Source organism: Cucumis sativus, unplaced genomic scaffold, assembly GCF_000004075.3.
Source record: "Cucumis sativus cultivar 9930 unplaced genomic scaffold, Cucumber_9930_V3 scaffold118, whole genome shotgun sequence".
Classification (NCBI taxonomy): domain Eukaryota; kingdom Viridiplantae; phylum Streptophyta; class Magnoliopsida; order Cucurbitales; family Cucurbitaceae; genus Cucumis; species Cucumis sativus.
Window position 1 is genome coordinate 50,794 of NW_022279524.1, and position 22,326 is coordinate 73,119.

Consider the following 22,326-nt stretch of genomic DNA (forward strand, 5'->3'; position numbering starts at 1 on the left):
CACATTGAAAAACGTCAAGTATTACCAATTTTGTAGTAGTGATAAATGAGAATATACGTTGCAAAACATAATTCATTTTTATCCATTTTTAAGGTTACTAAATAAGATGTTCCCTTAAGTGTTGACTCTCTAGGTCTTGAGTAAAGGAGCCCCACTCTCTTTTTGGTTTGAGAGAAATTAACTTTATAGGTAGGACCTTAAACCAATTGTTCATTAGAGAATCTTAGGCTTAAGGAATAAGATGTACTCTAAGACGTAAAATGGTAAAATGACCAAACCGAAATTACAAACAACTTGTAAAGGCTAGACTTACTAATTATGATTGTAACAAGTGGATACAAATATATATCTACAGTGAGGAGAGTACAATTATGGGATATAGTGGACAATCTCGATTAATTAATGAATGTTGATATACTCGATTAAAAGAGTTTAGTTAGTTAATTTTGGGTCGTTGGTTCATTAGGTCATTTTACTAGCTTGTTATTATGGATGTAAACTTAGAATAGAGGGATCAAAATTTTGAATTGCTCAAATTAGTTGAGAAAATAAATCATTAATAATATTCAATATAATTAACGATTTCAAGTTGAGAAAGAAATGGTATTTAAATGAGATTTAAATATAAAAAGTTCAAATAGGTCGGGATTGGGTGAAATTTAATTAAATTAAATTAATCAAGTTGAAAAAGAGGAATTTTGTTTTTGTTTTTTTGTTTTTTTTGTCAAAAGTTAAAAAGCCAAAATGTTGTTTTGAAACTTGGAAGTCATGCATGTGTTGACTTTGATGGTGGAATTATCCCTTGGTTGATGAATAACCTATATGCTTTATGCTTAATGGTGTTGTTCAACAAGCTTTCTACCACCTAATCCACTAACTAATTGCATGTTAAATGTTAAATTGTAATGCAATTGTGTTTTGCATTTGTATTGGCTTTACAATGCACACATTAGTTTGATAGTTTAGATGATGAATCTCATTGAATTTTGGAGAAGATTTGTCTCGAACTGTTTATAAACTCATTTCTCTCACAAACTCACAAAATTCAACCGTTTGTGTGTGGTTGTTCATACTTGATTTCATCCAATTTCATCCAGAATTGAGGGAGAATTTTAAATCCTCATAATTCATGAAATCTAGGGTGTTTTAGTTCGATTATGTTATGCTAACATGTTAATTTAACTTTCAGAAATACGGTGAAGTGAGCAAAAGTGAGTTAAAACATGTTAGTTCGATTGAGGCCAAATTTGACACTTCTAAGAAAGAAAAATGCATACAAAAGTGTTGAGGCCAAGTATATCAATGATAATTTTGGTATATCCTTAATTATTATTCCTAAAATGATCATCAATTGCAATTTTGCTATAAAAAGGTTATGATTTTGTTTAAAATAAAAGAAAACGATCATTTTTCTTGTAAAAGGAAAGAAAGGCAAGGTCGAGGCTGGGGTCGTTCCTTGAGTTTTAAAGAGAGGAAGACTCAGATCGAAAGAAAATATCAAATCCTAAAAACAAAAAAGAAGGAATGATCAAATCCTCAATCGAAGGGAGGAAGCCGAGGCTGACCTGAAAAATTTCACTGAAGGTAGATCTGAATCAGAAGAAAGTATGAAATCCTTGAAAGAAAGAAGTAATTAAGGAACAAATCTCCAACCAAAGAAGCCAGCAAGTAGAAACTTTGGAACCAATCTCACTCACAAGGAGGATAAAAGCGTAAATATTAGAACCATAACTGAAGCTAAACAAATAAAAGAACTTGATCAAATTCTTAAGGAAGAATACTGATGTATTTGTTTGGTCGACACACGAGGATTATTCCTGAAATTGATACCAACATCGCCTCAATGTGCACAAGTATTTAAACTAGTAAAGTAAAAGCGAAAAATAATGTTTAATCAATAGCAGAATGAGATAACAGCAATTCAGATTAATGATTTCTTAAAAGCTAAATTTATTAGAGAAGTTTATTTACCCTCAATGGTTGTCTGATGTAGTGTGTTTGTAAAAAAAAGCGAATAGTATGTGGTGGAGGTTCATAAACTTCATTTATCTTAATAAAGCTTGTCTAAATGACATTTTTCCTTTTCTCATGACATATTATTTAGCAAATGCAACAGTTGGCCACGATATGTTGAGTTTCATGGATGCATAGAACCAGATCAAGATGAATGAGGCATACCAAGAGAAAGCTTTCCTTCATTACAAGTAAATGTGCATACTACTACATGGTCTCATGGCCATTTGAACTTAAGAATGCAAAAGCTACATATCAAAGATTGGTAGATAATATGTTTGCTTCACTTAATTATTGGAAAAAACAAGAAACTATAAGTAGATGATACGTTAATAAAAAGCATTAAAGCTAGACAACATGAGGCAGATCTTGAAGAATGTCTTTTTAGATCCTTTGCAAGTATATATAATAGGAAGCTACGTACACACCTTACCAAACGTACTTTTGGGATAACATTAGGGAAATTTCTAGGCTTTATGGTTCACCAAAAAGCCAATTTAGATCAAATTCAAACGATCAAACGATCGTCGACATGTCCACTCCAACCCATTTAGAGTAACTTCAAAGTTTCATCGATAAGATATCAACTTTAAATAGATTTGTTAGTAGAGCAACTAACTGTTGTCTCCCTTTTTTAAAAATTTAAAAAAGGATCCTAATTTGAATTAATAGATAGAAAAATATGACAAAATTAAAACAATTTTCCAACGGATGACATATACTTGAGTAAAGTTCCACTTCTTGTCAAGCTGATTTTTCACACAGACGAATTACTCCTCTATTTACCAATTAACAATGTTGTCTCTATTTCGTTGCATGGCGAGCCTCTCTTCTCCTAAAGTACAAATTTAGTGTTGTTGGTCCGTGGAGATAAAATACATCGTGTTTGGTTAAAATTTGGCATCAACAGAAATAAAATCATATAAAAATAATTTAATTTCTATATTGTCTCTGGTCCCTAAAAATGACATTTCTGAAGGTGTTTTGGTGATGATAGAGTGGAGGACAAATGCAGAAGAGTAAAATAATTGAATGGATGGATGAGAACAAAATAGGTACACTCTGATTCAACAGCTAATTTAGACATCACTATTCCAGATATATTTAAAGAGTTTATATAGTAATTGTATTTGAGAACAAGTAATATTACTTTTGGACAAAGAAGCAGCAAGCCATAGCCATGGGCGTCCCTTGCTTCCAGCTGCTGCAAGAAGGTATGTCTACTCTCTTCCAAAAACTTTGCAATCCTTTTATTATCAAAAAGAAAAAAGGTTTTGATTTTTGGTTTTATGATTATCTAATTAGCTTCTTTTGAAATATTCTTTCTAGACAACAGGTAAAGTTGAGTTGAACTTTTAATCTTTGACGTTTAAGTTGATGATACACGTTAAACCCTTCCTTTGAATTTGAATTTGTGCCTTAACCAAGTTTACCATAGGAAGGAAAAAAAAGACAAGACAAACAAATTGTATGCTTTGCAATTTGCACCATTTTTATCTTTTCTCAAAGCACATTTGATTTTTTAAAATTAATTTTCCAAAGTTTATGAACAATTTCAAAAACGAACCCTACAAATCTTAACAACTTTTTAATTAATAATTATGGGTTTTGTTGTAGAAGTGTCATTCGTCCTCCATTTTTTTTAGTCCAAATATAATAAAAACCCTAACAACTTCCATAGAAGAATACACAAAATCCAATTACATCTAACATTTACTTTGTCATCAATCTCCTCCAAGAATCCTACCTTTTCAATTTTCAGATTTATGGGGTCTTGGGATTAAGAGCTAAAAGAAGACAAAAAATAAACGCAAGCAGTACATATAGTAACATAAACTGAATTTTTTTTTGCATATTTCATGGTGGGAGCGATGAGGGTGTAGCTTCAAAGTGGGAGAAAAAAGATAAAACATTAGATAAAATGAAATGAAAAATGAAAGGTTGATATTTGCAAAAGAAGAGAAGTTGCAAAGAAAGAAATAAAAGAAAGATGAAACAATTTTTCTATAAAAAGCAATGAAAATTAAAATTAAAACACATACGTGACATCATAAGAATCTGCCACGAGGCAGAGATGTTAAGGCTGGAGCACTGTAAGAGCAAGATTGTTCAAAACATGTCACAATTCGTATTGCAGAATGCTTTAAAATTCATTTTCACATTCATATAATTAATAATATCTAACAATTCAAACATTTGGTGCACTGTATGTTAGACTAGAAGGCAAAGCGGCAATAATCACAGGTGGAGCAAGAGGAATAGGAGAGTCCATTGCAAAACACTTCTTTAATCCTGGAGCAAAAGTTGTAATTGCAGACATCCTAGACGATTTAGGTAACTCTCTTTCCAACCATCTCTCCTCTTCATCTACTTCCTTCGTCCACTGCAACGTAACGAAAGAAACCGACGTCGAAAATGTCGTTAACACCGCCGTTTCCAAATACGGAAAGCTAGACATCATGTTCAACAACGCAGGCATTCCAGGAGCTCTCAAGTTCAACATACTCGAAAACGAATATTCAGACTTCCAAAACGTACTCAATGTCAACCTAGTTGGAGCCTTTTTAGGCACAAAACATGCAGCAAAAGCAATGATTCCAGCAGGTCAAGGCAGCATAGTTATAACTGCAAGTGTTTGTTCAAGCATTGGTGGGATTGGGCCATATGCTTACACAAGTTCAAAGCATGGGTTGTTGGGATTAATGAGGAATGCAACTATTGATTTGGGAAGATATGGAATAAAGGTGAATTGTGTGTCACCTCATGTAGTCCCAACTCAAATGACAAGAGAACATTTTAAGTTGAAAGATGGTGATGAGTTTCCTGATGTTTATTCTCATAATTTCAAATGTGGAGATATTTTAAGGAAAGAAGATGTAGCTGAAGTTGGTTTGTATTTAGCAAGTGATGCATCTAGATTTGTTAGTGGACATAACTTTGTTCTTGATGGAGGCTTCACTGCAGGAAACCAAGGTCTTTGCTCCTATCAACAATTTGGTAACTGAAATATAAATAATTATTAAACCCAAAGAACAAAAGTTGGTCCTTTTCAAAATTCTCTAATTCCTATAGTTTCCTTTTTGTGTGGTTTTATGTCCCAAGTAAGTCATTACTACTTGTTTTAGTTGTACCTTTCATTTCTCTATGTTTGACATTATTATAAGAATATCCAATAATTATAAAAGCTTTGGGTTCTTGAAGTACTGTTTTTAAGTTTATTGCATACTCTTTTTAATAAACGTATTTTAATATTTTTAGGGCACAACTGCATTTTGTCATCTCCCTTTAATTTAAAACTAATAATTAGATATATAACCATGATTTTTTTATAAAATGATAAATATAGTATAACCTATCAATATGATAAACTCTATTGTTGATATATAAACACTTATCAATACGGTAAACTGAATGGTTGATAAACACCTATTAATGAAATAGATATATAATGCTTGCTAGACTTCTGTTAGGCGTAAAGTCTATGTTACTAATATAGGTTTTAAGAGTTGGATTTAAAGTTGGATGTTATTCATAATTATTTTAAGAAACAATTTTTTTATATATCTGCTAATAGTTTGGTTTGGGATGATTGTTGTATCTAAAGTATAAAGTACTCATGAAAATAGCTCTCTTTACAAATGAATTGACATACCTATGAGTACATTCAAGATCAGTTTTTTCTAATATTTAATTATAGTTTTTATCCATAAATAAATTATTAAAGAGAGATTAAATCTTTTATATATGAAACTTTCTTTCACATGTTTTCACATATTTGACTTAATTTGATCAAATTATTACTACAAAAATTTTAGTGACGCAAGTAATTTTTGTCGGTAAAAGATCGTGTATAGCAATGCATAGAAAATGTGTTACAAAATATTATCATTAGCAACACATTTTTAATATGCGCCACTAAAAGAATTTGTAACAAAGCAATAATGCCCCTAAATATTAAATAATTTTAGCAAGAAACATAGATGAGAAATTGGCAAAAGTAGTAAACTTTTGGTTTTCGTTTTTAAGAGTAGCACATTTTTTTAAAACTCGTAAAAGCGTTTTTCTCAGTCAATCTTGAGCGAGATCGATCACTAAAATTTTCTAAAATATTAAAAAAATTCAACTATCGATTGTTTTGGGTTTTTTCGGTTCATCTTGTGTAAACTTTGAATCTTATTGAACTTAGATTATCTTTCCAAGAGTTCGGAAGGATTAGTTTTAAGTGGAGTTAGGACAAGAAAGTAAGCTTGTGAAGTGATATTTTTATGTATGTGGTGGGAGACGAAAGAAGAAAAATTAAGAAGTAATAATTTTGAAAGATAAAGAGAAAAGTTAGGTAGGAAATAAGAGAAAATTTGGCTAAGTATGAAAGTTGGGTATTTGACTATGGTTAAGCGTTAGAGGTTTTGTTGAGGTGCCAGAAGGGAAGGAAAACCTCTAAAGAGATTAGTGTGGGCAAATAGGGTGCTTGCTAGGCGGCAAAAGAAGAGAAGATAACCTCCCTCTTAAGATGTTATCTTTGCGTTTTGATGTGTGGTTGAGAAGGACAGAGTGAACCTCTAAAAGTTGGCGTTTTGGTTGCGTTTAGGACAAAAGAAGGCTTGTTTAGTGGTTAGCTAGGCGTTTGGAGATTTGCAGCAAAGCTAGAGAGGTTAGTTGGATGTTAGGACTTGGCGAAGAGCATGACATGGGAGAAGGACATGGAGGTTAGCTATGCAAAGTGAGGTTAGAGGTCATGCAATGAGAGATTAGTTGGTCATTAGGCTAGGCATTTGGCATGTCCTTGACACTTTGGAGTTTTGATTAGGTGAGGAGAGGAAAAGGTGGATTTGTTCAAGTGGAGTCCAGGTGTCATGTGTATGCATAGATTAAATTTCGGCTAAAGGAGGTGTCAATAAAGTTTCATGCAAGCTCCATTATTAATAGGTTACTTCAGACGTGCATTTCTCTCAAACCACTCGTGCATTTTGAGTGAAATTACTCTCAAAATATTCTAAATTGAGTCTATATATTTTCTATATTGGGGCTACCGATTTAATTTGAGTAACGAAAGATTGATTTTAAGTTGAAGAAAGTGAGGAAGGTCGGAATTCAGGTGATTCTGAGCAAGGTGGACTTCTAGAGAGCTGTAAAGTTCATCCGTTGAAATTTGAAACTGAAATATTGAGGTGAGAAAGACAATTTTCAACAACTTTATCGAAGAAAGTATTTTCATTTGAGTTATGCATTTACAGTTACTAAGCTCTAAATTGGAAATAAGGTTCTGGCCGAAAATGAGTTTATGAGCAATAGAGGTGGTTGGCCAAGAGACAAGGTAAGATTAGGCGAGTTGGGCATGACGTTTTAGATCAGAGAGATTATTAGATGAGGAGGTTGGCGTTGTATGCACGACCTATGCGCAAGACGCACACACGACAAGAAGGCACGTTAGGAGGGCTGCACGAGATGTCAGACACGGGGGCCAAGTGAGGCGCGGTGTGTCTGTGCGCAGGCATGCCCGGGGCGTGGTAAACCTCTTGTGAGGTTAGCGCGAGCAGCCCAGCACGCACGGGCAACCCCTACGCGCCAGCCGTGTCAAAGCGATGTTTTAAAGTTGTTTTGATATTTTGAAAATTTTTAAGTAAATTAAATGAAAGTTGAAAGTTGTTTCTCATTATTTCAGGTCAAGAGAAGAACAAACACATTTACAGACCAAAGTGTAAGCTACTATTTGTGAGTGATAAAGTGAAAGTTGATTTTTTAATTTAATTATCTATCAAATGTTTTAAGCATGTTTTGATGTATGAATTACTTGAGTTTACTGTTTTAGCAAAATGTTTCCAAAGCATGAGATTTAAAATGTTGACAAGTATTTAAGTAAAGAATAATTTTAGAATGTTTTAGACTATACCATACGATGTATATATATAGCAACCCTTTCGGGGATATGACATGTGCACAAAGGTTCTTATGATAGAGGTTATCATTAAATACCTATGTATTCTCTCATTGAGAGATTTCTGAGAAGAGGGCTACATTTCTTGAGATTACCCACCTCATTGTAGCTATAACAAGATGAGGACTGTTAGAGGGTCCTCCTTGTGTTTCATATGGTATAGCAAGTAAACTGACTTACTATGTTGAAGACGAAGTTTAAAACTAAATTGTTTTTTTTCTTTTCAAATATGCATGTTTTAATAAAAACCATCACTCATTGTGCTATTTTAGCTCATTCTTTCCAAATGTTCTTCCCACTTTTCAGGTAGTGGTCGTGATCTGCAAGCCTGACTGTTGTCTTCAAGTTTGTTGTACAAAATTTGTGATTAGTTTAGTTACTGAGGGTCAATTTTAGTTCAAACCTTATCATGTACATGGTTTTGCATAAGGTTAAGTGCAGTTGTTAAATTTTTGTTTGGTCTGTAAGTATAGTTTGTAATCAATGGCATCTAGCCTCGCCTACTTGTTAAAAAGTATAAGAAGTTGGTGAAGTTTGTTTCTCTTAATTTTCGTTGCATAAGTTTTAAATTATTTCGATTAGGCCTTTTGGTACACATTTTCTATTTGTTTCTTGGGATTTGCTTAAGCTTTCTTCCCATTTGAATCAAGTGTCTTATGTTTCACTTGCTCTTGTGGCTTGAGTAAGAAGAATTTACAACCATGGCTTCACTGCTGCTAGAGACATTTCAGGGGTAGTCTTTCTTGAACTAAGTTTAATTTTCTTCAACAAATTTTGCATATGTGATATCATCATATAAAGTTAGGAAATGTTTGAACTTTAACCATTTCTTTTATGTCAAACCGTAGTCCTCTTATAAACTGGACAATTAGGTATTTTTCATTCTCCATCAGATTTGTTCTAGCTCCTAGTTAGTGGAACTCTTCAATGTATTCAACCATAGATCGAGTCCCTTGTTGAAAACTTTGATATTGGTTGTATTGAGTTTGTTCATAGTTAGGTGGAAGGAACCTAGCTTTCATTAATTTCCTCATTTTCTCCCAAGAGAATTTAGTTTGAGTTAATACACAAAAGCTTAAAGTCTATTAGAATGGGACATTTGTAAACAAAGGAGGTGGACTCCTTTTATAGGCTTAGAGTCATCCACCTTTCTACAAAATAGCTAACGTGGGATTCCCACATCCCACATCTTGCCAAATCCGATTGAACTAACATAAATTTCTTTAGTTCATTTACAGAAAAAATTAAAGCAGAATTTGATATCCTTTCATTCATCATCTTCTTGTCGGTAATAAGTTTAATTTCATCGTGGGTAGAGAAAAATAAAAAGAAATCAGTATTTACATATACAGAACAAAACGCAAAAATATTTACAGCACATATAACAAAAAAAAAATGAAGTCACTATTGTTTTTCCATAAATTCTGGATTTTTCCTTGTTGGTTTTGAATTTCTTGGAACGAGTGTTGAATTCCTGCACATCTTCTTCATATTCCCACTTCTTCTTATTCGCAGTTTTTCATCTTCTCTTTTAGAATTTCTTACTTGTTCGTCATATCATGTCATTTTTTTTTTCTTTTTTTTTCACTACAAGATCGTGTACCAAAATCTAAACGATCAGTCAACTATCTGAGATAGATAGAGATAAATCACTATCACTATCTATCCCACATACATAAGCAATAGATCTAAATGATCGTTTACGAAGATCCAAGCTATCGTTTGCCAAGATCATTTAGATTTGGTATAAGATTGTGTACCAATATCATGTACCAAAACCGTTTAGATTTTGTATAAGATTATGTACCAAGATTGTTTAGAGATAGACCACTCTCAATGTCTATCCCAAATAGATAAGTGATAGATTCAAATGATTGTTTACTAAAATCTGAACGATCGTACCAATATCTAAATGACCTTTTATACTATATTATACGATCGTTTTAACTAGAAGCTTTTCATGAGCATGTGTGGTCGATTAATCGAGAGATATTTTTGTTATTTCACTTTGTGGGTTTTTTCCTTTCTCAAAATTGTTCTATATACCGTATAAATATTTTTCACTTTGTTTCATAGTAAAAAAAGTTCCTTGTTATAATCTAAAATTTTACCATATTTTATAAATATTTTAAAAATTTTGCTACTTATGATCATTTAACACAAAAATACATGTAAAAAAGAATAAACTAAATAATTTGTTACTAAGATCGAAAGGTAAATGGCATTCGAAGAAGAAGAAGAAGAAGAAGAAAGAGGTTGGGCAAATAAGAGATACCAAAACCGACTGGTTCGGTTTAAGAATTCGTTCATATCCAACCGAACCGGTTTTTTTTTATATATATATAAGCCTTAGGGTTTCTTTCAACACTTCAGCCGCATCGTTCCTCTTCTCTAGGGCCATAGAGAGACCAGTGCGCCATTGCAGCGCTTAATAACTTCCCCTTCACTCTCTTCATCCTTTGCTTCACTACTACGGTAAGTCGCTCTTACCAGTTCTAGTCTTTTGCTCTTTTGTTATTCTTTTCCTTTGGAGTTTTTTCACTGTTGTAGTTTACTTTGATGCCCAAATTCTATCACGTTTTCAGCTTGTGTTTCGTTTCGTTGCCAGTAGCTGGTGGGTTTTTGAGTTTTGTTGTTTTTGATATGTGCTGTAATTGATTGAAATATTAGAATACTCTAGATCTGTTAACGTTACTCTTGCTCATTTGAGTACCATTGTACTTGTTTATATCTATTTATGAAGTCCTGTTTTTATTAGTCTATTGTTGGTGAGTTGAATAGCAAGAAGTTGATTTTATCTGTCTAATTTTTTAGTTTTTACAACTTCTATGGAGATGCTTGATTTCATTGCTAATCCGTTAATTTATCTTGGTTGTTTATTTTCCTCTCTTTCTGTTTTTACTCTCATTAAGTTCTTCATTAGGAATGGGGAATGTGGTTAGTTTCTTTAAGGGAAGGCGAGGATTGGCGTTGTTCAGTTTCCCTGCTTTTATAATTTTGTCCCTGGAATAATTGTATTTGGCTTCTCTTTGCAACTTTTATGCGCAACCTTCTCTTGTGATTCCAATTTTTAGGTAAATTTTGGATAATAGATTACCTCAACTGATTGATCCTTCCTATCAATTGGTTTCTTGGTGTTCTCTCTCTGCCTTGGTGTGACAGATGGGAAAATGTGGAGTTCTTGATCGGAAATGGTCCTATTCTTATGATTTTCTCATTTTATCAACACATCTATGATCTATTTCTGCTGCTCCCATTTACATTTGAAATGTAAGAGGTTTTAAATTTCAAAACGTTGTGTGTATTATTTTAGGAAAATGCAGCTTTTTAATCTAAGACTAGAGAGTTAAGCCATCTAATTTGCGGATGGGGAATATGAAAATGATTAGGTATCTGGATATGCATAACATGTTTGATCGAATTAGTGCTCAATTTCTTTGTGTAAATAAATGGTCTACAGGAATAATGGCTGTTGAAGTTGATGTGGCAAGCCAGGAACTGACCCAGTCTCATCACGATGTGAAGCTGTTCAACCGCTGGACCTTTGATGATGTCCAGGTGAACGACATCTCTCTGGTTGATTACGTTGGGGTTGCACCTGCCAAGCATGCCACCTATGTCCCCCACACTGCTGGGAGGTATTCTGTCAAGCGCTTTCGGAAAGCTCAGTGCCCAATTGTGGAGAGGCTCACAAATTCACTTATGATGCATGGTAGAAACAACGGGAAGAAGCTTATGGCAGTCCGGATTATTAAGCATGCAATGGAGATCATTCATCTTCTAACTGATCTCAACCCAATTCAAGTTATTGTTGACGCCGTTGTTAACAGTGGGCCACGTGAAGATGCTACCCGAATCGGTTCAGCCGGTGTTGTTAGGCGTCAGGCTGTGGATATATCCCCTCTGCGTCGTGTTAACCAAGCAATCTATCTCCTTACGACTGGTGCTCGCGAGGCTGCTTTCAGAAATATCAAGACAATTGCAGAATGCTTAGCTGATGAACTTATTAATGCAGCAAAGGGCTCTTCAAACAGTTATGCAATCAAGAAAAAGGATGAGATTGAGAGAGTTGCAAAGGCTAATCGTTGAGGTAATATCTCGAGGTTTGTTTTATGTCACACAACAAGAGTTTTATGTACTATTTTTTTGTCTCTGGCTACATTCTTCTAATGAACACTGAAGTTTAAGGTTCGGGTTTGGTTTCTTTGTTGTGACAATTCATATCTACTTGTTTTAGGTTTTTGAAGTTGAACAAGCTAATGCATGATGTGTTTCTTAAAGTTGGAGTATATTTTCTAGTATTAGTGAAACTTAACTGTCTCATTTGGTTTTTTAGGTAAAATATTTTGCTAAGTGCAAGTTTTGGGTCCATATTGTTGGGGGGTGCTTCTCTTCTAAGAGTTCAATTTCGTCAAATATTTTTCTTACTAATTCTGAAGAAATCATCTCGTATACTAAATTTTGATGAAATTATTCACTCATTGCCCATTGAGGTCGGTTTGAAATAATCATTTAGTTTTGAGAAATTGTGATAGATGTCTAAAAGGAAAGAATCGTTTTGAATTATATCTACTCTACTAAATTATTGAAATGTCCTTGGAGGGATCCAACGTTGATCTAATGATGCAAGTTTTTCCCCCGGAAAGCACTAGATCATATACCCTATTACCATGGAGAGTGTAGATAGATCAAACCCTTTTTTTCCTAAGTGTATTTTGAAGAAATATATCGTTATTTATCTTTTACATGTAGGGTTTTAGTTGTTTGGATATCCTTCATTGTGGAATCAATTTTAAAATTAACTTGAAGTTTCTCTAGATTATTCATCAATGATTTTGTTATCTTTTACCACACCATGTTCGGACCTCACCGATCTCGTTGAGATATTGAAGATGAGGGATTTAATTGAAGCAAATAAGAGTTATACGAAGTCCCCTAGGTATTCAACTTAGAAACTCTTTTGTTACACGAAATTCCCAACAATTCAACTTAGAAACTCTAATTTTTTAATCACTAAAATTTCCAAATCAATATAATTTCAATCCTAGGAATTGGGTTAGACATATATTGTCCTAAGATCTAACATCTTAGACACAAAAAACATTCACCTTAAGTTTTGAACACTCAAGAGAACTAAGTTTTGAACACTCAAGAGACATGTAACTAAAAAATGAATTACAAATCTAAGCTCTCTTAAATTTGATTAAACTAATTCTACTTGTATGTAATAATAATAAAAAAAAAGGATAAAAATGAAAAGAATATTTAAATTACATCAAAATTATTTAACAAAATATAATTAATAATTTGATGCTCGTTTGAAAAGTTGGTAAATCAAAGCCTTGCAAAGTAGTCATGAAGTCATGAGATGGAGGCAACGTCAATTTCCTAGCAGTCTTTTGGATGGTTTGCAGCTATCGAAAGAACTTGGGGGATGGTTTGCAGCTATCAAAAGAACTTAGGTCACTTGTGAAGTTTTGCTTTAATATCTTTACTTTCTCTGCAAAAGTTCAAAAGATAAATGAGGCAAATTGGGTGGAAGCTCACCTATTAGAAAACTAACTCTTTGGTTATCTTCACAAATTTTAGTTTTTGTTTCTCATCGATGTTTGCGTATTCTTCATTTTCATATATTTGAAGCAATGATACAACATATGATCAATATTACTTTGGACGCTAATTTTTTGGAAAATATGTCAATTTCAAGTTCACTACTATTTACATCCTCTACCCCACTACCATTAGCCTATGCTCCTTATTACAAGCACATGAGTTCTTGCAATCTAAATCATCACGTTCATGCATTGACATAACAGTTTAAGCTTTTGTTTACATGTAGTGGCATTGAAATTGAGCTTAGATCTAATGTACCTTCAACATTTTATTTGGAGTAGCTTTTTTATCTTGCACCATTTTTTCCAAGTCCTCACAATTTCTCATTAAATTCTTTGTAGAATTGATCCATGGTAATTTCCTCTTCCTCATATATGTTAACCTCAGCAAGTAGTAACAGCTCTTCATTAGTAAGTGTTCACACTTTTGTTCCCTTGCTTTAAGCTTCTAATCTGTGGAAACTTGAACAAAAGTCTTTTTGCAATACTTCATCGGTCCACATACTCTCAAGAGTATGGGTGGTAGGAGGAAATATATAAGGGTTGAAGGAGTTGGAGAAATCCGACTAAGAAAAAATCCCGAGTATTTTTGGGTGTGTGAGAAAAGCAGATAAGGTGAAAGAAATAGGTGAGAAATTTATATTTGACCCTTTAAAAAGAAATTTTTTTTTAGAAAACTTAAAAGACAATCATGGAATGAATTTCATGGCATATCCCTACGAATGTGGAAAATTTCCCATATCCATAGAACAGAAATTATGAGAAGGAAAAAAAGTTGTGGGATCAGGGGGCAGATCTCAATTTCTAGGAAACCTCCGACACTCTACATATGTGAGGAAGCCTCCTCAGTTTTTACCTACTAATCTCTCTCGCTGCCGGAGGTATCCATGGATGGGGGAGAAGAAACGATGGGGACTGAGAGGGAAAAAGGATTGACATGAATGCCACGTATCATTTGACCGTTAGGATGATGCAGCATTGGAGAAGGAGGAAGAACAAGGACTGGCGATGGGCGCCGAGGAGTGACACAAATTGGAGAGAGATGGAACGTATATGAATGATGTAGGAGAGGAGAGGTAATTAAGTGAGATAGAATGGAAAGACTTTGGGGGAAGGAGAGGGCATATCGTAAATTTTGGGAACACATATTGAATTCCTAATTTTGTGAAAAATTAAAGAAAGATTTGGTGGCACTAAGCTTTCGATCATGATGCTTTAAATTATTGTGTTGTTAGAAATTGAATTTTGTGACCTTTTCTTTTAACTTCTGGCTCCAAATTAACTTTTACCATAGCAAATTGAATGGGCTACTAACAAATTATCATTGAAAAGCATTTTTGAGTAAATTTACATTAACATTTCACAATATATCCCATCAACAATTTGTTGGGTCAATTGAAGGTTTGGACCATTTAGAATAATTATTCACACTTTAAAGACTTTAAAGACTAAGGGGTGGTTTGACCATCAAATTATGAATGAGTGAAATAAATTATTTTAGCTCACTCTACGTTTGTTCCAAGAATTATCACAATCTTAAGATTATAAATATTCTATTTTTTTCCCTTATTTCTCTTATTTCTCATTCCCACTTTCAGTGTTCCTCTATTTTATTTTGAACTAATTTTTTTACTTTTATTATTTGTTTCTATTTTGTTACAAAAGAAGTATATTTCGAACATCTAATATTAATTGTTAAGCACATTTTTTAAATTGAATAAAAGGGTATTTATAAAAATAGCAAACTAAATCAAAATATTTATAAACTATAGCAAAATTTTGGATTCTATTAATGATAGTCTTCTATTACTATAATATATAAATGACTATGAGCGATAAAATTTGCTATAGGTCGTAAATATTTTGTAAAATTTACTATTTTTGAAAATTCACCGTTAATAATTCACTTTATATGTAAACTCATCTCCAAATTTTGCCCAGTATTGAAACGTTCGCCATTTGTCCAAACTAATACATATGATTAATTCCATTGTTAACCTTACTACTACATTTTTCTCACACCTATTTCTCCATTTTCACACTTAAATAATGAGGTTTTTTAGAAAGTATAACACAACCCCAAAATATATATCATATAGAACAATTTTGAAAAAAAAAAAAACTACAGATCTACAATAAAAAATACAAAAAATGCTCCAATGAACACGCGATTAATTTGGCACTTACACGCATAATATATTTGGGTACACGATCTTGTACCAATGTACCAAGAACGTTCAGATTTGACTATACGATCATTTAAATTTGACTACTTAATTTTAAACGATTTTTTTTCTAAGATTCATTTGTTACATCGTCTTTTAGATTTGGCTACACGATCGTTCTAAATCTAAACTATTCTTTTCAAGATTCTTTGGTATAAGATCGTTTAGATTTGACTACACAATCATTTACATTTGTGACATTCATTTGGTACTACACGATCGTTTAGAATTGAAGCAAATAAAAAATGACAAAAGAATAAGAGAAGAAAGATGATGAAAATGAAAAAAATGGTAGAAGAAGAATAGATCAACAAAAATGATAAAAAGGAGAAACCTCCAATATTTTAAAAAAATTGTCAACTATATGAACTTTTAATATTAATATTATTATTATATTTATAAAAATTAACGTAAAATAATGTTGAAAATATTATGTTTTGAAAGTTATAAAAATAGTTTAGAAAACTTATTTTTAAAAATTAAAGTGACTGCAATCCATGAAAAAATAGTGAAATTAAATAAATAATTTAGGTGTAATTAGTTAGCATTTGATTTCAAAATGCTAAAAAATTAGGTTCCATAAAGTACTTTTTACTTAAAATACATCATTTTTTTCTCTATAAGTAAAGAAAAGATATTAGGAAATAAATATTAGGTTTGGTTCAATCTGTTTAGCAATGTTAAAGTGGTGAGAAGGAAAGGTATTGTTAATTAAGAAAATATAACCCTTACATATAAATGCTATCTTTTCAATTTACAACTAAGAGAAACTAAGAGAAACTAAGAGAAACTAAGAGAAACTAAGAGAAAGTAGATTTGATTCTCATGAAGTAAATAAGAAAAAAGAATCCAAATCTACAATGAGAGAAAGCAGCATTAAATCATTGACCTAACTTTACATCAAATCACCATTCTACCCTCCCTCCTCCGTCTTTCATGTCACCAATTCAATGCCCTCACATGCCCTCCGCACCACCTCACATCTATCCATCAACCTTCACCGCCGGACCGCCTTTTCCAGTCCGTATTATTAGACATATTCCAAAGACGGTGGGACGATTCAAACTCATTTGAAATTTGAGTGAACGCTTTCACGATTATTTCGTGTGGTAAGGAGAATTGAGATGGAGGAAGCAATTCAGAAGCTCTTGAAGGCCGTTGGGAGAGTAAATTCTCTTCTCCACTATCATCTCAACCATCGATCCCCGAAAATCCTCGTATGGGTCGTCGGAATCCTTCTCGACCGCGATGCTGTCGCCGATGAGAATAGCCACCGGGCTTTGGGTTCCCGTGGATTTGGAAGCGGAGCTGGTGTAGTCTTCGTCGAGAGAGAAGGTGCCGTTCTGATCAGTGCTGGAGCTTGAAGAGGAGCGTCTGACGATGGTGGTGGGGGGTTTCTTGTCAGGTTGGACGATGTCAGAGAGTTTTGGCTTTTGACAGCCGCCACAGCCGGCGGTGGAGGAGAAAATGGTTGTAAAAAACTTGTTCTTCCGGATGTTAGACATAATTGAGAGAGCGTTTTGGTGTGTGGGTTAGGCTTTTGTAGTTGAGTGAGATGTGGCCTTCAAAGTTGTATACATTCAAATTCGTGTCGTATAAAAAAATTTAAAGGTTGTAGACATTGGCGTACCCTCGACTGCACTAAAACTTTTTCCTTTTTTCTTTTTCTTTTTTCTTTCTTTTTTTTTTAAAAAATTAATTGTAATAATCAAAGTCAATACTCTTTTCTTTCCCTCTCTTCCTTATCTTAACTTTGTACATAAAATTCAAATAAATGAAGTGTTTTGGACTATGGGTATGGATAGATCATCTTAAGATCTGAGGTAGGAGAGATTAGGAGTGTGGGAGTGAGTTAGAGATGAAGAAAAAATTATAAAACACACTACAATATGTTCATTTAAAAAGTTATATCTAATTTTCTTTTTCATAATACACAACTTATTTTGATGCTAGAGGTTGGGTATTTCATTTGGTTTACGAATAGTTTCCTTTTGAGATTAGAAGAAGGTAAGTGAGACCTTGTTAAAGTAGCTAGTTGGTATTGAGGAGGAGGAGAAGAGGGGTTAAAAAATTGGATGGTTGGGAACTCTATTACTATAATATTGTAAGTAAAATGGACATTCAGCACTATAATTAAGAAACAATTAAGTAATCAAATTTAATAAATGCATAGTTGCATCCTCTTTTTAACCTTTTTCTATTCTACCCATATAAAAGAAAAATATTATCATATAAAAGTTGGCAAATATTAATTAAAATTATAATGAAACCTCTTACCAGTATCATTACAAATATGATTTTGACATTTTTCTAAACATATCATGACACCGACTCTCCACTCAACACAAAAATTTTCATTTAAATTTAGGTTAGAGATCGATATTATTGTTTAATTTTTATATAATAATAATATTAAATATTATTATTATAATAAGTCTTAGAGAGTTATTTCTCCCCCTTATCTTTAATGCTTTAGATTATGTTTGCCCTTAATGTATTATTTTGCATTTAACATTTCTATTTTTTCTTCCAAATTTAAATTTATTTAGTTTAGGGTTTTTGATGCATAGAGATGTGCATGGACATAGGCAACGTAGGATCCAGGATGTCATTTCCTGCGTCCCACTCTCTTGTTTCACTCTCCATCTCTATCGACATTTTCGTTGGATCAAGTTCGACATTTTTTGTCGAAATTTTCTTCCGTCAATTGTTTTTAGAAAAGCAAATAATTTAAATTATTAATGTTGGTAAATATTAATCAAATAACTGACTCTATTGTTAAATTTTCAATATGGTTAGTTCTACGTGATAATTTAAATTTAAAGACAAATTACTCACCCTTTCAAAAAATGTTAATCAAATTATTCACATGTATAATCTAAATTTAAATATTAAACTTAAACATATTCATTTATTTTGACCAATAAACAACTGAAGTTGAAATTTAAATGAGTTTTCTTTAAAAAAAAAAAATTACAAATTATTTATATTGGATAAGACAAAACACTAGAAGACAAATTAAATTAATTTAATACCTTTGATTTTTGTGTATGAAATATGTAAATATTTGGTCAAATATGGACGAATTCTCGCATTTAAATGTAATATTTATAAAATAATAATAATACATAAGATTAAAGATTAGAAAATGTAACATTAAATAGTTATAGTAATTAAATAAATAAATAGAGGGTAAGGAAGAATACATTGGTAACCATCCCCATTTAGGTTAGTGAGAACTTTCTTTTCCACTCCCTCCCCCTTTTCTCGCTTAAGGGGGGACCCATCCCATTTTCATGAAAAAATTGGACATCTTAATTCTTAAAGATATGATAACCTTTTACCAAAATAGATTTATTTTTTGGGACATTTTCATAAATAATATAATAAAAATATATATTTATAAAATATAGCAAAATTTTATATCTATCACTATTATGCATTATAGACTTCACGATGTATTAGTAATAAGGAATAAATAAATGGATTTTTAATTTAAAAATATAATATATATTATTATTCATCACTAGACCATGTCTTGCTTGATCATACAGATGGCAGTGGCAGCAGCAGCAACAACAACAACAACATGCATATAAAGATATCAAGGTGGAATTCTCCAATTTTGAATAAAATAATAATAGGTTATTTTTAGAAGATGACGATTTTTTTCGCTCGACCACCCATTTTGTTGGAGTGTAGTCGCATGAGTTTTGGTGAACAATTGCCTTGGAGGCTAGGAATTCGCTAAGGTTATGGTTTTGGAATTCCCTACCATTATCACTCCCAAGAATTGCATTTTTTTGTATGGAATTGTGTTTCAATGGTGTGATAAAAGTTTTGAAAAATAGATGAAATCTCATATTTATCGGTGATAAGGTAGACCCAGATCAGACGGGTATGATCATCAATGAAAGTTACAAACCACCATTTTTCCGATGAGGTGGTGACATTGGAAGTACCCCAAATGTCACTATGGATTAGGGTAAACGATTGTGTAGGTTTATATGGTTGTCAGAAAAATGAAACTCGGTGTTGTTTTGCCCAGATACACACATCACAAGATAAAGAGGAGACATCAAGTTTAGAAAAAAGATGGGAAACAAATATTGCATATATATGTAAAGTTTGGGTGGCCTAACCGAAAATGCCACAACATACAATCATGCTTAGAAGTGCTAAAGTAGGAAGACAATGAACTAGTCCTAGACAAACTGCTACTGGAGGTATCATTATCAAGAATGTAAAGTCCTCCACTATGATGCCAAACAATGTCAATCATCATTTCCAAGCTCATGTCTTGAAAACAAACAGATTTAGGTAAGAAGATAGCTTTACAATGCATCTCACTAGTGATCCTGCTTATACATAGCAAATTATAAGACAATTTAGGCTCATGCAAAACATTTTGGACAATAAAACCATCAAAGGGAGCTATTTGTCCTTTGCCAGTGATAGGGGCTAGAGAGCTGTCGACTATCCAGATTTTTTCATAATCGACACACGGGCTGGGGCATAAGAGATAAAATGCTCTGAAGAATCTGTCAAGTGATCTGTAGCTCGTGAGTCTAAAATCCAGAGATTTTTCCCATCAACGCTAATAAGCCCACAAGACCGAGGCATACTTGACTGAGCAATAACACCCAAAGTAGGAGTCTTGGTCTAATTTGATTGAGAAGTCTGGCAGGGGTAGTCTCACTAATGTGGACATGTCCTAAGGTATGTTTCTCATTTATGGCAAGGGTAGTTAGTGCACCCATGAAAATACTTTAGAAACATGGATATCAGAATCATCATTTCAAAATTAGTAAACATTTTACTAAAAAGGCTCAAAATTATGAAAATACTTTGTAGAAAACACTCACTATACTAAATAACTTAAACTCGAAATGTTCTTCTTCTTTTTTCGAGTAGACACTTTGACAACACTTCAGCCCTTGAGCTTCCTCTTCAATTTTGCTCAACCTCTATTTATACTACTCCTTAAACAAGCTTAGTCATTTTTAAACTCTTCCCAGCACACCAACTCCTACCCTTAGTGATGCACGTGTAAGCTTTAGGTTATACTTAATTAATCATGCTTAACTTAATCTCTACACGTGGTCCATTAAATAAACTTAGAAGATTTTTAGGAAGTGTCATTACTTCTTCTCGCCTAATCTTATTCGTCTTGCATAGTACCTTAATCGCATAGTAACACTCAAACACCTAGAAGTCCTATCGCGTAACCTTCCCTTAACGCGTACCTAACTTAAGTGCTAACTTCAATTCTTGTCGTGCAATCTTGTTGCTTCGCCAAACCTCAACTTTCCTTATTCTCTTATCATTCAAAACGCCCAATTTTACACGTAACAAAATTTTAACCTTCTAACTTAGGTACGAGTCATACATACATGAAGTACTCCGAGAGGTAGATTGGGAGAATGCCGAAAGAGATGGTGAAATGAGAAGTCGACGACGATGAACACTGAGAAGGAGAAGTCGAGACGAGAGGGAGAGGGTAACACCAATGACGACCTGGATGAGAAGCTAAGACGAGAGGAGAATGAAGATGGTAAAGTAGAGAGACATGAAGTGAGGCGACGTGAAAGAGTGAGACTGCTTTAGAAGTGACCTAAATTTACTTTTAATAAATTAATAATGTATAATATAATATAAATATAAATATACATATATATATATATATATCATTAATTAAGATTGGATTGGGTTGTACCAAAATTTTCAACTCGCAACTCGAGACCCAACCCAACTCGAAAAAAACAAAATTTCTAAACACAACTAAACCCCAACCCTTATAATATGGATTGTGTAGTGTAGATTGTCAGATTATTTTATACACGTAGGTGCCTATTTAAGTTCGGTTTGGTCAAACCAAAAACTTTATAACCAAAAATTATTGACTGAACACACTAGATCACTATATTTTCCACGGAATCATGTGGATACTTAATACAACTAAGCTAATAATCGCCACTGAAACTTCTACCTAGTACTAAAATTTAAAATTTAAACTCATGATAGCCATACAAATAGGTCCAAGAGTTGCATTTTTGGAAGGATGTGGATGGGAAGATTTTGGAGGATGAACTCAGTCATTTACTTGGAGAGATAATAACGAAACTCTGGCCAGATAAAAACGTAGATTTTAATGGAAAAAAAGGATAATTATGATTTAAGAATATAAAAGATAAAAGAAAAACAATTTAGATACAAATTTTTAAAAAATAAAGTTAAATCACAGAAAAGGAAAATTTGAAAATAGAGAAATTCAAATCTGTGTATGTTAATTGGAAGGGATGAAAATGTTGGAAGATATTTCATAATAGGTAACTTAGATAGAGATTTAGGAAGATGAGTGTTTGGATGCACCATTGTCTTGAAGCCATAAGGGTTATCAAACGGAGGCTATAATATTTACTTATTATACATTATAGTAATGTAGTTATATTTTGAGTAATATTGACTCCAAAATGACCTGCATCTATAGCTTCATTCCATAGACTTTACCTTTCAAGAAATTAAATAAAAGAAGTGGAAA

At 32.9% G+C, this 22,326-nt stretch overlaps 3 protein-coding genes across 3 annotated transcripts; 2 read left to right on the forward strand and 1 right to left on the reverse strand.

The window, feature by feature from the left end:
• The first annotated feature begins 3,193 nt into the window (after positions 1 to 3,193).
• LOC116405565 (secoisolariciresinol dehydrogenase-like) lies at positions 3,194 to 5,213 on the forward strand. Its single transcript, XM_031889515.1, has 3 exons — positions 3,194 to 3,227; positions 3,343 to 3,349; positions 4,229 to 5,213. The coding sequence occupies exons 1-3, from the start codon at positions 3,194 to 3,196 to the stop codon at positions 5,016 to 5,018; spliced, it is 831 nt and encodes a 276-aa protein (XP_031745375.1). The 3' UTR covers positions 5,019 to 5,213.
• A 5,092-nt stretch (positions 5,214 to 10,305) lies between these two features.
• On the forward strand, positions 10,306 to 12,263 carry LOC101209853 (40S ribosomal protein S5). Its single transcript, XM_004139454.3, has 2 exons — positions 10,306 to 10,423; positions 11,409 to 12,263. Exon 2 carries the CDS (start codon positions 11,414 to 11,416, stop codon positions 12,035 to 12,037), a length of 624 nt encoding a protein of 207 aa, XP_004139502.3. The 5' UTR covers positions 10,306 to 10,423; positions 11,409 to 11,413; the 3' UTR covers positions 12,038 to 12,263.
• A 4,619-nt stretch (positions 12,264 to 16,882) lies between these two features.
• LOC116405566 (transcription repressor OFP6-like) lies at positions 16,883 to 17,290 on the reverse strand. The gene has a single exon (XM_031889516.1). The coding sequence runs from the start codon at positions 17,288 to 17,290 to the stop codon at positions 16,883 to 16,885; it is 408 nt and encodes a 135-aa protein (XP_031745376.1).
• Between the last annotated feature and the right edge of the window lie 5,036 nt (positions 17,291 to 22,326).